An 18,642-nucleotide genomic window follows, 5' to 3' on the forward strand; every position below is an offset into this window, starting at 1 on the left:
CGCGTAACGGAGTGAAGTAGGGGCACTCAAGTAAATGGTGTCTCACCGTCGACAGTTGAGAGCAGTGGGGACAAAGCGGTGGAGGATGGCCACTTAAAAGATGTCGATGGCTAAAAAGACAGTGCCCTGTCCGGAGTCTAGTTAAAATTACCTCCTCCCGACGACGAGTTCGGGAGGAAGAGGTCCAAGCACAGGGAAGAGCTTCCACGTCCCGCAATTTACTATTGGGAAGTGTCGACCAATGTATGTGCCATAAAAGAGCAACACGACGACATAAAACACTCCGTAGATCGGCGAAGGGAACCATGCAAACAGCAGGCTGAAGAAGAGAGACTGCAGCCTTGGCCGCTATATCGGCAGCCTCGTTTCCATAGGTACCAACACCTACGTCTACATATACTTTCATACTCCGCAATCCACCATACGGTGCGTGGCGGAGCGTACCTCACACCACAACTAGCATCTTCTCTCCCTGTTCCACTCCCAAACAGAACGAGGGAAAAATGGCTGCCTATAAGCCTCTGTACGAGCCCTAATCTCTCTTATCTTATCTTTGTGGTCTTTCCGCGAAATGTAAGTTAGCGGCAGTAAAATTGCACTGCAGTCAGCCTCAAATTCTGGTTCTCTAAATTTCCTCAGTAGCGATTCACGAAAAGAACGCCTCCTTTCCTTTAGAGACTCCTACCCGAGTTCCTGAAGCATTTCCGCAACAATCGTGTGATGATCAAATCTCTGCGATCCAGAGGAACGCCACAGAGAGCAAGTGGAGGCAGTCCTGAATCCGGTGTACCAGAGGGTGGACAAGGTAGAGAGCTTGGAGACCGAGGAGAGAGCTGAGCGAATCTGAACATATAATGTACTGTATCCGCCGATGGCGACGGATGTATTGGACAGCCTGGAGAACAGCGTAAAGCTCCGCAGTAAAAACGGAACACTGGTCGGGAAGCCCAAATCGATTAAGGATGTCGCCAACAATATAGGCACTCCCAACACCAAACGATGTATTTGAGCTATCAGATGAGGATGGTGATGAAGATGAGAATGATGATGATGATGACGGTGATGATACTACGACTGTAATGCTGAAATTAATACAGTGTGAAAAGTATTTAAACCGACAAACTCTGGGAGGTTGCAGGGGACATCAAAACAAATATTTTTCCCTAATGTCATTTTTTCCTATGAGGATTATTTAAACCGGTGGAGAGCGTATTACGCTCTTCAGTTGTTAGAGGGCGTATTACGCTCTTCAGTTGTAGGCAACTGCTGTCCACCAATGTCGTAGTGGATTGTCTCCTTTTACTAATGGAGCGATGCAGTGTGTGTGTGTGGTTTGAGGTTTCGGGCGCTAAACAGCATGGTCATCAGCGCCCAAACGCATAGAAACAGGAACACATGCGGTGAAGGGACGAAGACGGACAGCGAACAAGGAGAACGGCTAAAAGACTCAGACCTGATGCAGTTCCAAAACCTCACATACAGAGGCAAAACATGAGGAGAAGAAACACAAGGAAAAGAGAACAGAAATCGAAGTCAAGCAAGTAGGTAATCGTGACTGGAGGACTTCGTACCTAAAACCTGGGTGAGCCAGTCACCCAGCAGGCACGTTAAAATCCTTTCCCTAAAACCTGAGGCGACAAATTGTACAGGACACAAAACCGTAAGACCTTAACCACAGTCGTTGCGTCGTCTTGCAAAATAGAGGGCAAATCCGGTGGCAAGGAAACCACCGCCCTCTGGTCATAGAATAAAAGACAGTCAAGTAAAATAAGGCGGACAGTAATATGGACGCCACAAGCACTGCAGATTGGGGGGTCCTCCCGCCGGCGTTAAAAACTATGCGCCCTTGGAGTGAGTAGACTGATATGGTTGGCGCGTACTCCGTAGCGCACCACAACGGACGAGCTGCACAGTGGGTTTGTCAACAACAGTATCCTAATCTCAGCATCCCGCATCATACGACCTTTGCTGCTGTGTACCAACGTCTGCGTGAGACCGGGTCATTTAGCAGACTACCTGAACAGGGACACGGTTCACGGTAAGAGCGCTGCAATTTGAGGAAGCTGTCTTGCAGCATGCGGAGCGGTATACTTAAATCAGCCCTCGTGCAATTGCACGTAATATGAGGACGAATCAGACGAATGTAAGAACAGTCCTTCGAGGGCAATTGTTAGGTCGATTTCACTTACAGTGTCTCCACAACCTGGAACCAGTTGATCATCGACCCAGAGCACAGTTCCTCTACCGGTTTAAATACTCGCCATAGGAAAAAATTACATTAGGCAATTTTTTTTTTTTTTTTTTGATGTCCCCTACAACCTCCCAGAGTTTGTCGGTTTAAATACTTTTCACCCTGTGTATCCTCCGACACTACGCAGGCAACTGAATGCAAACAGTGGGCTCATCTGACGGGCCCTGGCTGCCTCCGCCGGCCACGGAGTGGTGTCCGGTTGTGGACGGGTCCGCGGCGGTGGCGCTGCGGAGGCGGCGTCGGCGCGCGGCGCAGGCGTCGCCGAGCGCCGGCGGGGGCAGCGCCGCGGCGCCGCCGCCTGTTTATAAGGGCCGCTGCGGCGGACGCGCTGCTACACGGCGCGCGACCTCCAGTCCACTCCACAGCACAGCACAGCACAGCATGGCCCGCCACAGGTCCTCCGCCCCCGCGCAGTCAGAGTCTGCCGCGCTGCCGCCTCTGCTGCTGCTGCTGACCCTGCCGGCGCTGCTGTCCGTGGCCGGCGCCGCCCCCGCGCCCGCACCGCCCGCTGTCGACGCCATCAGCATCGAGTCCAGGGCCATCCGGCCGCCCATCCCCCAGCCGCCCGACTACCAGGACTACCAGTCCGCTGTCCGATACGACGAGTACCCCGTGAGTATTTCGCCACTCTCTCTATGTCTTTGGCGCTTATTCACTGCAATGGTAAACGGCGCATATTTTTGCCTAAATTGATTTCTGAAAAATTATTTTCTTCAATCTTTATCTTGTCAAATAACTACCGGTTTCGGTACCAAGTACCATCATCAGGTTACCCCAGGCGTGCAGTCACCGAGCTCACTTCCTACGTATGTATGTCGTACAGGACGTTCGGAAATTCCCGCTACTAACATGTAGAGGGCAGTGAGTGCGTAATATTTTCAATAGGAAGCCTTGTCCGTAAATCAACCTTTTCCGTTCTACGACGGTTTCACTTCAGACATCGAGTAAAACAGAACGCCTGAGCGTTCCCCAAGGTAGTTTTACAGACCGTTTGCTGTTCCTTATCTACCGGGTGATCAAAAAGTCAGTATAAATTTGAAAACTTAATAAACCACGGAATAATGTAGATAGAGAGGTAAAAATTGACACACATGCTTGGAATCATAGGGGGTTTTATCAGAGCAAAAAAAAAAAAAAAAAAAAAAAAACCTCCCCATATTGCTAGACGCGAGGAAGATCTCTTGCGCGCGTCGTTTGGTGACGATCGTATGCTCAGCCGCCACTTTCGTCATGCTAGGTCTTCCAGGTCTCCAGACCTCAGTCCGTGGGATTATTGGCTTTGGGGTTACCTGAAGTCGCAAGTGTATCGTGATCGACCGACATCTCTAGGGATGATGAAAGACAACATCCGACGCCAATGCCTCACCATAACTCCGACATGCTTTACAGTGTTGTTCACAACATTATTCCTCGACTACAGCTATTGTTGAGTAATGATAGTGGACATATTGAGCATTTCCTGTAAAGAACATCATCTTTGCTTTGTCTTATTTTGTTATGCTAATTATTCCTATTCTGATCAGATGCAGCGCCATCTGTCGGACATTTTTTGAACGTTTGCATTTTTTTGCTTCTAATAAAACCCCATGTCAATCCAAGCATGTGTGTCAATTTGTAACTCTCTATCTACATTATTCCGTGGTTTATTCAGTTTTCAAATTTTATACTGACATTTTGATCACCCGGTATATAAACGATTCTGGAGCCAATCTGAGCAGCCGTCTTCGGTTGTTTGCAGTGACGCTGTCGTTTATCGACTAATAAAGTCATCAGAAGATCGAAACAAACTTCAAAACTATTTACAAAAGATATCTGAAAGGTGCGAAAAGTGGCAGTTGACCCTAAATAACGAAAAGTGTGACGTCATCCACATGAGTGCTAAGAGAAGTTCGTTAAACTTCGGTTACACGATAAATCAGTCTAATCTAAAAGCCGTAAATTCAACTAAATAACTACGTATTACAATTACGAACCACTTAAATTGGAAAGAACACACAGAAAATGTTCTGTGGAAGGCTAACCAAAGGCTGCGTTTTATTCGCAGGGCACTTAGGAAATGTAACAGACCTACTAAGGAGACTGCCTACACTACGCTTGTCCGTCCTCTTTTAGAATACTGCTGCGATATGTGGGATCCTTACCAGATAGGACTGACGGAGTACATCGAAAAAGTTCGAAGAAAAGCAGCACGTTTTGCATTATCGCGAAATATGGGAGAGAGTGTAACAGAAATGATGCAGGATTTGAGCTCGAAATCATTAAGAGAACGGCGCGTTTTTTGTTGCGACGGAATCTTCTCACGAAATTGCAATCACCAACTTTCTCCTCCGAATGCGGAAATATTTTGTTGAACCGACCTACATAGGGCGGATCGATCACCACGATAAAATAAGGGAAATCAGAGCTCGTACGGAAAGATATAGGTGTTCATTCTTTTCGTCCGCTATACGAGATTGGAATAATAGAGAATTGTGAAGTTAGTTCGATGAACCCTCTGCCAGGCACTTAAATGTGATTTGCAGAGTATCCACGTAGATGTAGATGTAGCCATTTAACTCATCCACTTCTGTTGAGGGAAAGGGAAAAGTTGCTTGTTCTGGTATGCAATGGGATGGGCAGAGTTACGTGTACAAAGTCAGACCTTTACCTGATTTCGCTTCACGTCTGCCTTGCTGCCTTGCTGCAGACCGAGCGAGGTGGCGGAGTGGTTACCACACTGGACTCGCTTTCGGGAGGACGACGGTTCGGTCCCGCGTCCGGCCATCCTGATTTAGGTTTTCAGTGATTTCCCTAAATCAGGCTAATGCCGGGATGGTTCCTTTTGAAAGGGCACGGCCGACTTCCTTCCCCCTCCTTCCCTAGTCCGCTGAGACCGATAACCTCGCTGTTTGGTCTCCTCCCCCAAACTTACCAACCCTTTCTGCGAGACTGCTGTAGAGACAGAGGAATATCTGCTGCCACAAGTTCTGGCCGCTGCACTAGAAACTGAAGACACCAGTTGAGATGGATTGTCTCAACCTGAACATGCTTCGTAGGTACAATGTCTGTAACAACGTTAGTGGTTGCCACATCGAGCCACTGTTGTGATGCATCAGTACTGTTCGGTGCGCACAGTATGCTATTTTTTCTTTGTTTTGGAATAATGTAGACACTTTATGTTTAAATGTTAATACAAACAGATGTGCATAAACGATAAATGGATGTTTCGTTATGCTTCCTTTATAGTTGTTCAAATGTCTCTGAGCACTATGCGACTTAACTTTTGAGGTCATCAGTACCCTAGAACTCAGAACTACTTAAACCTAACCAACGTAAGGACATCACACAAATCCATGCCCGAGGCAGGATTCGAACCTGCGACCGTAGCGGTCGCGCGGTTCCAGACTGGAGCGCCTAGAACCGCTCGTCCACTCCGGCCGGCTTCACAGTTGTTACCTAATAACTGTGCTGCGTCATGTCTAATTCAGTTCCTGGAGCATAAGTGGGTAAGTTAAGCATCTGAACGGAAACCGTCGTAGAATGGAAACGGTACGTTTGCAGACAAGTTTTCCTATTCAGAATACTACGGACTAACCCCAGAAGTTCGTAACGGGAATTTCCGAACACGCTGCACACAAATATAAGTGACTCGTTCTGAATAGCCGCCGCAGTTTCGATACGTTTGAAGAAAGATATCGTTTCCAACAGGTTACTACTTTAAAATCGTAATTTACATATAAAGAAATTTAGTAAGCAAAAACATTGATGTATTCAGAGACTTCATATTACGGTGCTATTTTTTGGTGTTATAAGCTTCTTTCGGCCCCATTGTCATTATCAAACTATATGCAAAGTTATGGAGATATTAATGCATATATCTGTGTCTATTTGTAACTAATAACAATTTTGTATACAGTGTGTCTCTCCTAAGAGTCGTCAGGCGCTTTTTCTCTGGTGTTTCGGCAGATATTCGCAGTTTCGTTTTTGCTGTGTGTAGCTGCTGTCATCCCGAACAAGTACAGCTCATCACGTCATTTATGCGACAACCGCCGTCGATTTGTTTCCCGTTACAATCAAAATGAGTTTTAAAGCGAAATTTTACGTGCCCATTCGATAGAGCGGTGCCAAATTAGTTTTGTGCTAAATTTGTGCTGTCGATATGTGTTGAAAGTAACAGTAAAACACGAAGAATAACCGCTATTCCAACAGCGCCCTGGCCGCACTGATTGCTACAGCCATGCAGTAGCAGAGCTACTCAGTCGCTACCGGAGTACTCTTTATTCTTCATGTTTTCACTCTCCCTGTTAATACATATCGGTAACACGAACGTCGCACTAGACTAATTTGGCAACCCCTCTATCGAATGAGCGCGCAAAATTTCGCTTCACACTCGTTTTGTTTGTAACGGGAAACAAAGCGAAACTTTCCGTCCGTACTGGGAGCTGCAAGAAAGTCGTGACGAGCGTTATTTGTTTGGGATGATTCCGGCTACACAGAGCAAAAATGAAATTGCGAATATCTGCCGAAACACTAGGGAAAAAGCGCCTGATTACTCTTAGCAGAGGCACCCTGGATGCCTGACATTGTACTTACTTCCGTAATACATCGTTAACGCTGTCGCTATGTAATACCGTGTACCGCTGGGTATTGTAGGAGTAGCACAGACGAAATTGTAGGTAATGTCTGAGCAGTGTAATCTGTATGTTAAGACACATTTAACATTTTTCGTTAGTGTAAAAGGTATATACAAAATTGTTATTAATTACAAAAAGAAACAGATATAGACACTAAAAATTCAGTATTTTCGCAGAGACTTTGTTAACGGCCAAGGAGTCGAAATAAGTTTATAGAACCAAAAAAATAACATCGTATTAAAAGTTCTTTGAATATAGCAGCGTTTTGGCTTACTAAACCTATAATGTCCTTACAAAATGTCTGTAACACTACAAGCCCAGAAGAACTCAGAATGTTGAACTTTATAAACTAGCTAGTTACCATCACAGCTCCACCTCAAATGAGTAATATGTGTGGATACATCAGCCTCGTAAACTGTATAAAACAAAAAGCACAGTCCACGCACATTTCATGCATTCCAAGGTCTTCAGTGCACACGACACTGGAATAGGTATCAATAAATTAGACACACAGCTATTTGAAGTTTCGCCACTTGTCTACAGGTGTCGTGGAATGATCTGGAACTGTGCGAAGTTCGAAAATAATCTTAGTCATGCTATCTTGTCGAAAAGAGACATTTTAAGGAACGTGATTTGGCTAGAGTTCTAACGATTACAACTTACACCTGCAACAAGTGCGGCAAAAAAGTTTATTCGCACCAAACCATTTTGATTTCGGACATATTTTTTTAAAACCACCAGCAGATGGTTCTTACAGGCTTCCACATTAGGGCTTCACTTTGTGATCTTTAAGTGTTTGGTGATGTGGTGTATGCATCTGAACGACGCATAACACCAGTTGTACGTACTTCCTTTTTAATTTCTCTGTGCTGCATATGCACTATGTGTAAGTTATAAAATTCACTAATGATTAGTTTAACAACCACCAAAGTTTCAAAGAACTCATTCATTACGCTCGACATAGTTTTTCTTAATTATTACCCATGTCAAGCTGGACCACGTTATTTGAGAGCTAAACATAGTTTTTAGTGTGGTCAAACCATAATGATGGTAATTAAACTAATTATTAGTGAAATGTGCAGTAAAAACTTTCTGCATGTGCAACAGACAAATTTTTAAAAAAGGTGCAATGAAATATTCTACAAATGCGTGACTCGGCAGCGTACACCACATCGCCAGAGTATTGAAAGAGCACAACACGTCCCTGCATGGCAGCGTGTAAGAGCCATCTGACGATGTATTTTTAAATCTCTGAAAGTGGTAACGTTTAAAAGTGAATAAAGAGCTACAGTGGCATTTGCGACTGGTTACTATATTTAGATTATAATCCTTACAGTTCTAGTACAGCAATGTTCTCAAAACTGTTCTCGAGAAGAAAGCGTTACTCTTGTCTGGCTTCGGGCTTACATAGTAATAAGTTTTCCCATGACACTTGTCCAGAAGTGGTCAAGCTACAAGTAACTGCGTGTATATTTGTGTAAATCTATACGATGTCGTATACACTGATAACCATGCTATATAGGAACTATGCATAGAAAGCGCCTTTTGTTATATACAATTTACGAAAAAGACGTTTCTGCATCTGTTGAGTACCTGAGAATGACTAAACTTTGAAACTAACTAGTAATGCTTAATAGAGTACGATGTTAACAGAAAAGCGTGGTAGGAACGGTGACATTCTTAAAACTTTGGGTAATTTTTTTTTCTATTTTTCTGGTGTATGATGTATTTGTATTTTTAAGTTTTCGATTACTTTCTCCGAAGGTATGGTAAGTAGTTAAGTATTGTGTTAATAGGTGGTGTAACATTTTGGAATGTAGTACTCCAAATTAGTCGGCCGCCGTGGCCGAGCGGTTCTACGCGCTTCAGTCCGGAACCGCGCGACTGCTACAGTCGCAGGTTCGAATCTTGCCTCGGGCATGGATGTGTGTGATGTCCTTAGGTTAGTTAGGCTTAAGTAGTTCTAAGTTCTAGGGGACTGATGACCTCAGCAGTTAAGTCCCGTAGTGCTCAGAGCCATTTGAACCATTTGAACTCCAAATTATTTTTATTTCACTAGTTGATTTGTTTATTTGGAAATACTAAGACCATCGCTCTCTCCCATATAGCTGGCATTCTACATGTTTTAGATTATATTCATGACGACAAATGTGTTATTAGTTATATCCAGTATAGACTTCAACTGGAAATTACTATGACATAACTAATGCAGAAAAAATCGTCAGAGTTTATATTCGTTCATGACAAGTACACGAAATAAGTTAAAGCAGGTACATTTGTGCTATGGGTACTAGCAGTAGTGGGTGGGTGACAAGGAGTGGATGGGTGAGGGAGGCAAAGAGAAATACAATAAAAAAAACCAGTAATGGAGAAATGGAAGAACAAAGTGACGTGACTTCGAAATGCAAAAGGGAAAGAAGCATAGCTGGCAGAAGATGGGAGCATTTGCTTCACTTTTTGACAGAGGGGAAACTCGTCATATACGTCACTTTTGGTAAAGTGTTTTGAGGGTGACAGAATAAGGTGCTTCAACTTCTTCTATAATGCAACAGTGTATGGAATTCCACATAGAGTGCACAATAGTCTGTTATGGAAGCGGAAAGCAGAAACAGAGGAGTTGTTTAAGTATGTTTCTCTTTTATGGATTGGCACGGCTAGTAAACTAGATAAGTCAGTAAGTGAGATCTTGTGCTTAGATTACGATGAGATGACAAAGATTTGATCTACTGTGCGAGGAACTGTGGCGCATGTCACGTAACTTCCATTTGCTGCCAGAGACTATGCCGATGGAGGAACAGTAGTAGCGATGTTGATTATGTCAGATAACTCAGATTATTTTTCTGTAGCTCTTCGGCATAGAGCGCCAGTTTTCATGCATTACTGAAGGTATAGCTGCTGTTTCAGTCAAAGTAATTGTTCCAAATTCTGATCCCATCTGCTTCTTTGGTGACTGAATCCCACTAGGAAGATGTATGCCATTAGATTCTCATTTCACCCAATACAGTTACATGTGAGGCTGCGTTTGGCAACAGAAGATATGTCAAAATCACAACATTTAATGCGGGTGGGCGTTCTGTGTCGAGTTTTGAAATCGTACATACGGTGTGACCAATGGGCCTGCTACCGCATTCACAAGAGATATGGAAGTTCCTCAACATATCCGTGAAATAGGTTGGTTAGTTGCAAGCGAAATACCGTAAGTACTGTACCGCCTATTAGTATGACAGATAACCCTTGATGATGATGATGATGATAGAGAAGGTCACTGTAAATTTGATACAAACAAAAGTGATGGCGCAAGGTAAACGAGAAAGGTTTGCCCAAGAACGTAGCCGTGAAAAACTACGCTCTCGTGCGGTCATAGTTATCTGATTTCGTTCTCCTTCGTACTGTCGAAGCCTTCTGTAACAGCAAATTCTCAGGATTCATCCAGATGGTGAATCGTGTTACTATTCCTTACATACCTCTCTAAAAAAATTAATCGATATAACGGAATCTTACGCGAATCTGCAAGCTAGTCACGTAACACTGACGTAACAAATCCATAGTTTCTCATTTATGGAACTAACTCTCAAAGACTACATTAAAACGTGCTGCGTCTCCTGGATAATTCTAGTACACAATCTGAAAATTTTGCAAATTGTGGGGCAATCGCTTCTATTTTAATTTCTGTTTCGTATGGTGGTGTTACTGCATATCTTTGGAAGTTTGTGCGTTACAGATGTTAAGTAAGTTTATAACACGTAAATCGCAGTATTGCAAATTAAAAATTATTTACGAAATGTTGGACGGAAAGAAAATGAAAACTGAGCAAGAAAATTTAGCGAGGCTTGAAGCTTATTAGTAGGTAAGCTTTTTCTTAAGTTTCAGGAACGCAGTTGACATACACTAAAATATGGATTTTCGTAGATTACCCCGTTGTGTCGCGTTGTATTTGACCATAACCCAGAAAAACATCTAGAGTATCTGTTAAAATGAGAAACACTATTTTAAAGAGATTTTAGAATTAATGTTTTTTGTTTTAATATTGTTAAAATTTATAGTTCAGAGATAAATTTCGATAAAAGTAAGTCGAACGGGCAACAGTATTAATATAATACCAGTAGATCTATTATAACTTAATCAGTTTGACATTATAGGAAGATCCACATAGGCATCAACCATTGGATACGCTTATTAATGTGTAAACATGTTACACATCGTGTACTCTGCTCAAAGTAATTAACAAAGCAGAGGAAAGTAGGAAAGGCTGTGAAGAAACAACTGAAAAAACTGCTATCCCCCTTTTATGAAAAGTGTAATTTTTAAGGATAACTATAAGGTACATCATTTTCAGCTTTGAAATGAGGGTCAGGGAACTGCACCATTGTGTAATTACCGATATTACCTATGTATATGAATGCATTATTTAAGTTCCAAAAGTTGGGCTTCTGACGAGTGAGCATTCTTTGATTTTTCCCACAGCCGCAAACCTCGCTTATAAAAATGAATTCTGAATGGCTGTGTCTGATCGGTGAAGTGACATGATTTCAGCGAAAGGTGACAGTATTACATTTATAGTGAACGTATTAACGCAGCCTTCGACAAAATCAGAAAACAAAATCAACCGTTTATTGTTTTAATGTTACTAAAATGTAGAACTGAAAAGTAGATTATGATGAGGGGAACGGAACAGATGCCAGTAGTAACTTTGGTTTCGTCTTGTTTAGTTTCGGGATAACGCTTGAGGTATGAATTTTTTTGTATACCTTGTTAAGTGAAGAAAGAGAGCCGTAGATAATTTTCGATCAACCTTCAGTGTCGGTCCTCTTGGACACGTGTCCGTTGTATGCATTTCTGCTCCACCCGCATTACCACTACGATGAGTGATATCCCTAAACTGCTTCAGGCAAATGCTGGGGTGGTCCCTTTGAAGGGGCACCACCGACTACCTTCAGCATCCTCCCCTAATCGGATGGGACCCACGACCTCGCTGTTTGATCCGTTTCCCCAAATCAACCAATCAACCAACCACCACGAACGAGACCGAAGTTGTAGTTTAACTGCCAGACGTAACAACCACTGCGAATAATTCTCATCTTCAAGGCCTGATAACGGATCATCCTGCATTCCTCAGGAATTACGCATGCGTTTCTATAGGTGTCCTGACGTCAACTGCATTCGTATCAGAAAACAGTACCTTAATGTTCTGTTTAATAGAGATAGTTCGTGGTAATACTTCGAAAGATACAAATTTATTTAAGTGAATTCATGATTATTGCTAATAGAAGTTGTGTTTACTAATAGCACTTCAGAAAAATACAGGAAAGAGCATCCAGTCGTAAATTATGATAAATGGTCAGTGTTTCCGATCGCTGCAAAGGCACATTCCGACAGTTCGAGCTTGCCGAATCATTTTCTGTTAGTTAAAGTTCACGTTCTCGAGACAGAAAGATGTTTCTTGGAATTGAATAATGAAATCTTATTCATAGACAGAAAATTGTGCCGCTCTGTGTAGTAAACTGACACTGAAATTGGTTTTAGAGGACTCTTGTTTTGAGAGGCAGTAGTACGTATCGAAGCAGTAACGAATGTGTAATTGTACCAGTAGAAAGTCGATTTGACAACGCACGTGTATGAATTACCTTTTATTACAAGAACGTCTTCATGGTATTTAAAAGATCACACGTTTTGTCGTTCCATACACATCGTGCATCCAAACCAACATATCCATAAATAAAATTTAAGATATTTCTTTGTTGAAGATTCTTTATGGACATTCTTAGTACGTGATATGTTTTACGATATAAATGGAAGCCCTTAACACTGATTCACATAGAATGAGGGTTGCTAAGTAACCATAATTGAAAGAAGTATTTTATATCATTGTTTACAGCCATGTGTGCAGATGTGATAAAACTCACCTGAAAGACGTAACCTTGGCAGGAAAAGTAAAATTAATAAATGGATTATACGTTTTATTCAAGCATTGGAGGGTTAAGAACTACATAAGACAGTATTACTGCATGTGTACATTCATGCTGCAAATGTGAATCGTAAGTTTTCAACATACTGTCATATTCTTAAAACCAGACACAATTCTCGATTTTCTGCGCGCTTGAGAAAGTAAATATTTCAACAAGACAGCTTTTGTTTCCATTTACCATACAGAACAATGCGTTCCATGGTATTACAATGCTTTACTGGAAGATACTTATTTTCTTTATCATTATTGCATAACTATGAAGTCGGCTAGAGAGCAGCAACCGGTATCGTTAGTGATAATTTAATGGTAACTATTTCTATTCGATTGCCACTTTTTTCAGAAATATTTGTATAAACAATACATGAAGTTTTAATAATGGGCTATAATCGACTATAAGCACAGCTTCCGCTTGCTACTCCCCAAAACAAACTTTGGCGCAGTGTCTTAATGCCTGTAATTTAGTGAGTAACGTACTGCGGCTCCACTTCAGTAAGCGTACTTTACACATAATCCATATTCTAACAGTGATCTGACGACTGATACTTTTATTATCATAACTAACTGACTTGTCAACATTAGAGTACCGGAATACTGCTGTCAACAAACGTGTTGCGAGTCAGATTCACATTCAGAAAGTATCTACCAGAATCATCAGAAATTCAAAAATTAAGTGAACTCAAAAACAAGTATGAAACTTGAGGAAAACACAGCTTTACCTACATTGCTGTATGCAGCTGAATCTTCTGCGATCACGAAAATCAGATTTCTGAACAAGCCTTGATGGACAGGCGACTATAAATATCCGAGGACAATTGCATCTGAAATCGTATTAAAAATCACAAAGGAACATATGTAGTTGATGCAGGAGGTAAGAAATTTGAATGATCACCATTGCAGGACTACCTTACACTGAATGCGGTAGCAGTTAATAGTGAAAACTGTGTATTCACTGGAGTCACTTTAACAATTTCCCCTCCGTATTTGATATAGAAAGCGTTACTCTTACTTTTCGTGTTTTCTTTAATTTTTTTCTTTTTGACAAATACGGAATAGTTGTGATATTAAATTCTTCTGTCTTTAATACGCGTTAGTGAGAGTAAGGTGTACTCATTCTTGTGCGGGTTTCGTTAAAAGTTAATGAAAACTAATGCGAAGAGTATATTTAGCACACCAGAGCGATTTTCGATTAATAAAAGGTATTCTCTGACGGAGCCAAGTTTCGATTAATAGAAGGTATTCCCGACGAAGCTGCTCTGGTCTATGCATCTCATGAAAGAGGGAGAAGCCTGTGAAGATCGTCTTTGGAAGTTAACTTCTTACGGAAAATGAAGGGTGATTATATTTCAGTCTCGGCCTTGTCGGCAGTTCACGGCACCAGGTTTCCGTCAGTACGAGACACTTGCATTCGGTCTGCATCAGAATGTGATGCTTTGTCAAAATCGGTCATCGAAACGCGATGTGTGACATTCAGTTTGACGGGTATTCACGGAATCTGGTGAACAGTTCACAAATGCCCTGAAGAGAAGAATCGTCAGAATGAACGTACAACAATCCAAATGCTCCAGATTATTGTTTTTATGTACGACTCTCGCGATCAAAGACTGACATAAATAAAAGTACTACAATTTCTGGTATATAAGTTCGTTGTTAATTTATCTGAGCGTGAAAGACAACTACGAGCTGGAAACTACTGACTGCAACAAAGAACTAAAACCAATACCAGATGATCATGTCGATTACAAATGACTACAGAGATTTGCGTCTTGTTATGTCCATATGAATATACGAAACGAGTGTTTTTATTGTGACGAAAAGTTTTATTTGAGTTGAACAGGATACACACATCAATCAATCGCACATTCTTCCATTAGCTATGCCTTTCTTTGGCCACATTTAAGTATTTTTTTTTAATAAATACTAGCTTGAAGCTAAAGAAGCCGTCCATCCCAGTTTTGAAACCAATGTAATCAACGCGCTCACAAAAAACCGTTAAATTAAAAATGACAGTTGGCGACTGTCTGACAACTAAATTAATAGAATACTGATCACTTGGTGCTTTCGTCATGTTAATCAATGTAAACGCAAGGCTTCTCAACTACTGGTAATAAATCACAGTCGTTATGGTTACGTTATTGGAAAGCAATCAGTCCCTCTTCTACAACCACACTCTTACTCTGCAAACTACTCTAAAGTCCTTGATAGATGGCACTTCTCATTGTATCTTCTACTAATCCTAACAAGGTTAAAATTTATCTCTCATATATTTGAAAAATAAAACGTCAAAAACTGTTTTCGTTAAGAAATACACTCCCACTACCGAAAAAAAAAAAATCTTAAGCTGACCGATGCTGAAAATCGATGAAGTGGAACGCAATGTGTCCCATGTTTTCATGTCAGCCTAGGATTTTCAGATGTAAATTTTTAATTTTAGAATGCATTTATCAGGATGGCAATAGCGGAAAAATGATAAGAAATCACCTTCAAAACCCGTTTAGTAACCTGACAACTAAAAAACATGAAATATACCACACAAGTTACAACGCAATATTGGAAGATGGATTTGAGATACCGCACACCAATGTTTTTTACATTCTAGGAAGTTTTCTGGGGCATATATGTCTCACTGCATACAAATTACGCACAAACAAGTAGAATTGGAATGGAGATTGTGGTTTGATATGATTTTCGTGAAACAAAGGCACTGTGCCACCTGGAAACACACGTTGCCCCATTTGATCGCTCACAGCCTGAGTACTATGGGACTTAACTTCTCAGGTCATCAGTCCCCTAGAACTTAGAACTACTTGAACTTAACTAACCTAAGGACATCACACACATCCATGCCCGAGGCAGGATTCGAACCTGCGAGCGTAGCGTCGCGCGGTTCCAGACTGTAGCGCCTAGAACCGCTCGTCCACTCCGGCCGGCCGTTTTTGGGACTGTCGTGACTTTGTGATAACAGATTAAGCTCAATACTCAGTTACAGGAGGATATTATTGAATCCTGCTGACGACAGAGGCTGCCAAGATGATTTGTCAAGGTAAGATGTACACTACTGGCCATTATAATTGCTACACCACGAAGATGACGTGCTACAGACGCGAAATTTAACCGACAGGAAGAAGACGCTGTGATATGCAAATGATTAGCTTTTCAGAGCATTCACACAAGGTTGGAGCCGGTGGCGACACATACAACGTGCTGACATGACGAAAATTTCCAACCGATTTCTGATACACAAACAGCAGTTGACCGGCGTTGCCTGGTGAAACGTTGTTGTGATGCCTCGTGTAAGGAGGAGAAATGCGTACCATCACGTTTCCGACTTTGATAAAGGTCGGATTGTAGCCTATCGCGATTGCGGTTTATCGTATCGCGACATTGCTGCTCGCGTTGGTCGAGATCCAATGATTGTTAGCAGAATATGGAATCGGTGGGCTCAGGAGAATAATACGAAACGCCGTGCTGGATCCCAACGGCCTCGTATCACTAGCAGTCGAGATGACAGGCATCTTATCCGCATGGCTGTAACGGATCGTGTAGCCACGTCTCGATCCCTGAGTCAACAGATGGGGACGTTTCCAAGACAACAAACATCTACACGAACGGTTCGACGACATTTGCAGCAGCATGGACTATTAGCTCGGAGATCGTGCCTGAGGTTACCCTTGACGCTGCATCACAGACAGGAGTGCCTGAGATGGTGTACTCAACGACGATCCTGGGTGCTCGAATGGCAAAACGTCATTTTTTCGGATGAATACAGGTTCTGTTTACAGCATCATGATGGTCGCATCCGTGTTCGGCGACATCGCGGTGAACGCACATTGGAAGCGTATATTCGTCATCGCCATACTGGCGTATCATCCGGCGTGATGGTATGGGGTGCCATTGGTTACACGTCTCGGTCACCTCTTGTTCGCATTGACGGCACTTTGAACAGTGGACGCTACATTTCAGATGTGTTACGACCCGCGGCTCTACCCTTCACTCGATCTCTGCGAAACCCTACATTTCAGCAGGATAATGCACGACCGCATGTTTCAGGTCCTGTAAGGGCCTTTCTGGATACAGAAAATGTTCGACTGCTGCCCTGGCCAACACATTATCCAGATCTCTCATCAATTGAAAACGTCTGGTCAATGGCGGCCGAGCAACTGGCTCGTCACAATACGCCAGTCACTACTCTTGATGAACTGTGGTATCGTGTAGAGGCTGCATGGGCAGCTGTACCTGTACATCCAAGCTCTGTTTGACTCAATGCTCAGGCGTATCAAGGCCGTTATTACGGCAATAGGTGGTTGTCCTAGGTAGGAATTTCTCAGGATCTATGCAGCTAAATTGCGTGAAAATGTAATCACATGTCAGTTCTAGTATAATATATTTATGTAATGAGCACCCGTTTATCATCTGCATTTCTTGTTGGTGTAGCAATTTTAATTGCCAGTAGTGCACTTTAGTGGGACATATGTAACCCATCAATCACAAAAGGGGTTAAGGCTTCTTTCCGTTGTTCTATTCACGTATGTGCCACTGGTAGATTGATTGCTTAAATGCCTCTTTGCGCGCAATAATTATTCTAATACTGCCTTCTTGGTCCCAAGAAGAGCGGCACGTGGTGGCCTGCTCTATATATTCCTAGATTCTGCATTTAATACACTTTGTATGCAGGCTGTCGCCGACTGATGCCTTCTGTCTTCAACCGTCCGCAAATGAAGGTTTTTCAGTATCTCCGCGGCGTATTTCCGCGGGCCTAGAATGGGTTGCACCTGTACTTTATAAGCAGTCTCCTTTGTACACTGGCTGTTACTAACCCAGTACCCTACCAAAGAAATCAAGTCTGCCACCTGCTTTACCCATGAATGTGTCTACGTAAACGCATGTTAAATATCTTAATTCATGTCTTTACAAATTGCCATATTATTGGGATGTTTGTATGAGTTGGCTGATTCCATTTGCCATTCACTGACAATGTAGTCGTGGAATAGTATGTAGTCTTCGTTTTGCGAAAAGTACAGTTACACATTTCTGAATATTCAAAATAAGCTGTAAGTCTTTGCACCATATCGAAAACTTAACAAGACCTATTACTTTAAAAATACAGCAGTCAGCCACTTTTATATTTTTTTTTATTTATACCAACAAGCGTTTCGACCTTTCACCCGTCGTCAGCTGGCATCATACATTTTTAAATCTGCAGTTAGTACATCGTTAAAAACATCGTCTGCAATTAGGACACCTAGCCGTCGTATGCAAAATAACAATGTCAACTTAAGTATTGTATTTGGTGAGTTGTCTTGTATTAGTCGTTACATGTACTTACGTCCTATTTTGTTTGTTGTTGTGTGTGCGTCTAATGAGCAACAAGGTGTAAAAATGCAGCTCGCGATATGTAGTACTTGAATAAAATATTTTTTTGCAGTGGGCAATTGCAGCATCCAAATTGCAGTCGATGTCTTTAATGATGTTGTAATTGATGATTTAAGCATGTATTACGCCAATTGATGATGGGTGGAAGCCCGAACGCATATTGGAATAAGTAAAAACATGTAAGAAATGGCTGGTTGCTGCATTTCTTATATTAATGTAATCCACAGTCACGTAGCTCAAGGATACTTCTGCAGCTTTTTCAAACGGTGCTTTATTACAGACTACTGCAAGAAATGCTCCGCGCTGTGGACTACACGAGTCAATTGGGACCGACTGACTGCCGTGTCATCCTCTGCCAATAGCGTAATTTGTATGCGGTATTAGTTATCAGAAAATTTTCTTTTGACAAACTCCTTAATTGCGATGTCCCAGAAATTTGGCAT

General features: G+C 42.1%; 1 protein-coding gene across 1 annotated transcript in view; it reads left to right on the plus strand.

Annotated features, from left to right (window-relative positions):
- The first annotated feature begins 2,604 nt into the window (after positions 1-2,604).
- The window catches only part of LOC124790066, a 291,804-nt gene continuing 275,766 nt past the window's right edge, over positions 2,605-18,642 (plus strand). The window contains exon 1 of the mRNA XM_047257631.1: positions 2,605-2,863. Within this exon, the coding sequence (XP_047113587.1) occupies positions 2,633-2,863 (231 nt within the window). The 5' untranslated portion in view covers positions 2,605-2,632. The remainder of the gene's footprint in view (positions 2,864-18,642) is intronic.

Source organism: Schistocerca piceifrons, chromosome 3, assembly GCF_021461385.2.
Source record: "Schistocerca piceifrons isolate TAMUIC-IGC-003096 chromosome 3, iqSchPice1.1, whole genome shotgun sequence".
NCBI classification, from domain to species: domain Eukaryota; kingdom Metazoa; phylum Arthropoda; class Insecta; order Orthoptera; family Acrididae; genus Schistocerca; species Schistocerca piceifrons.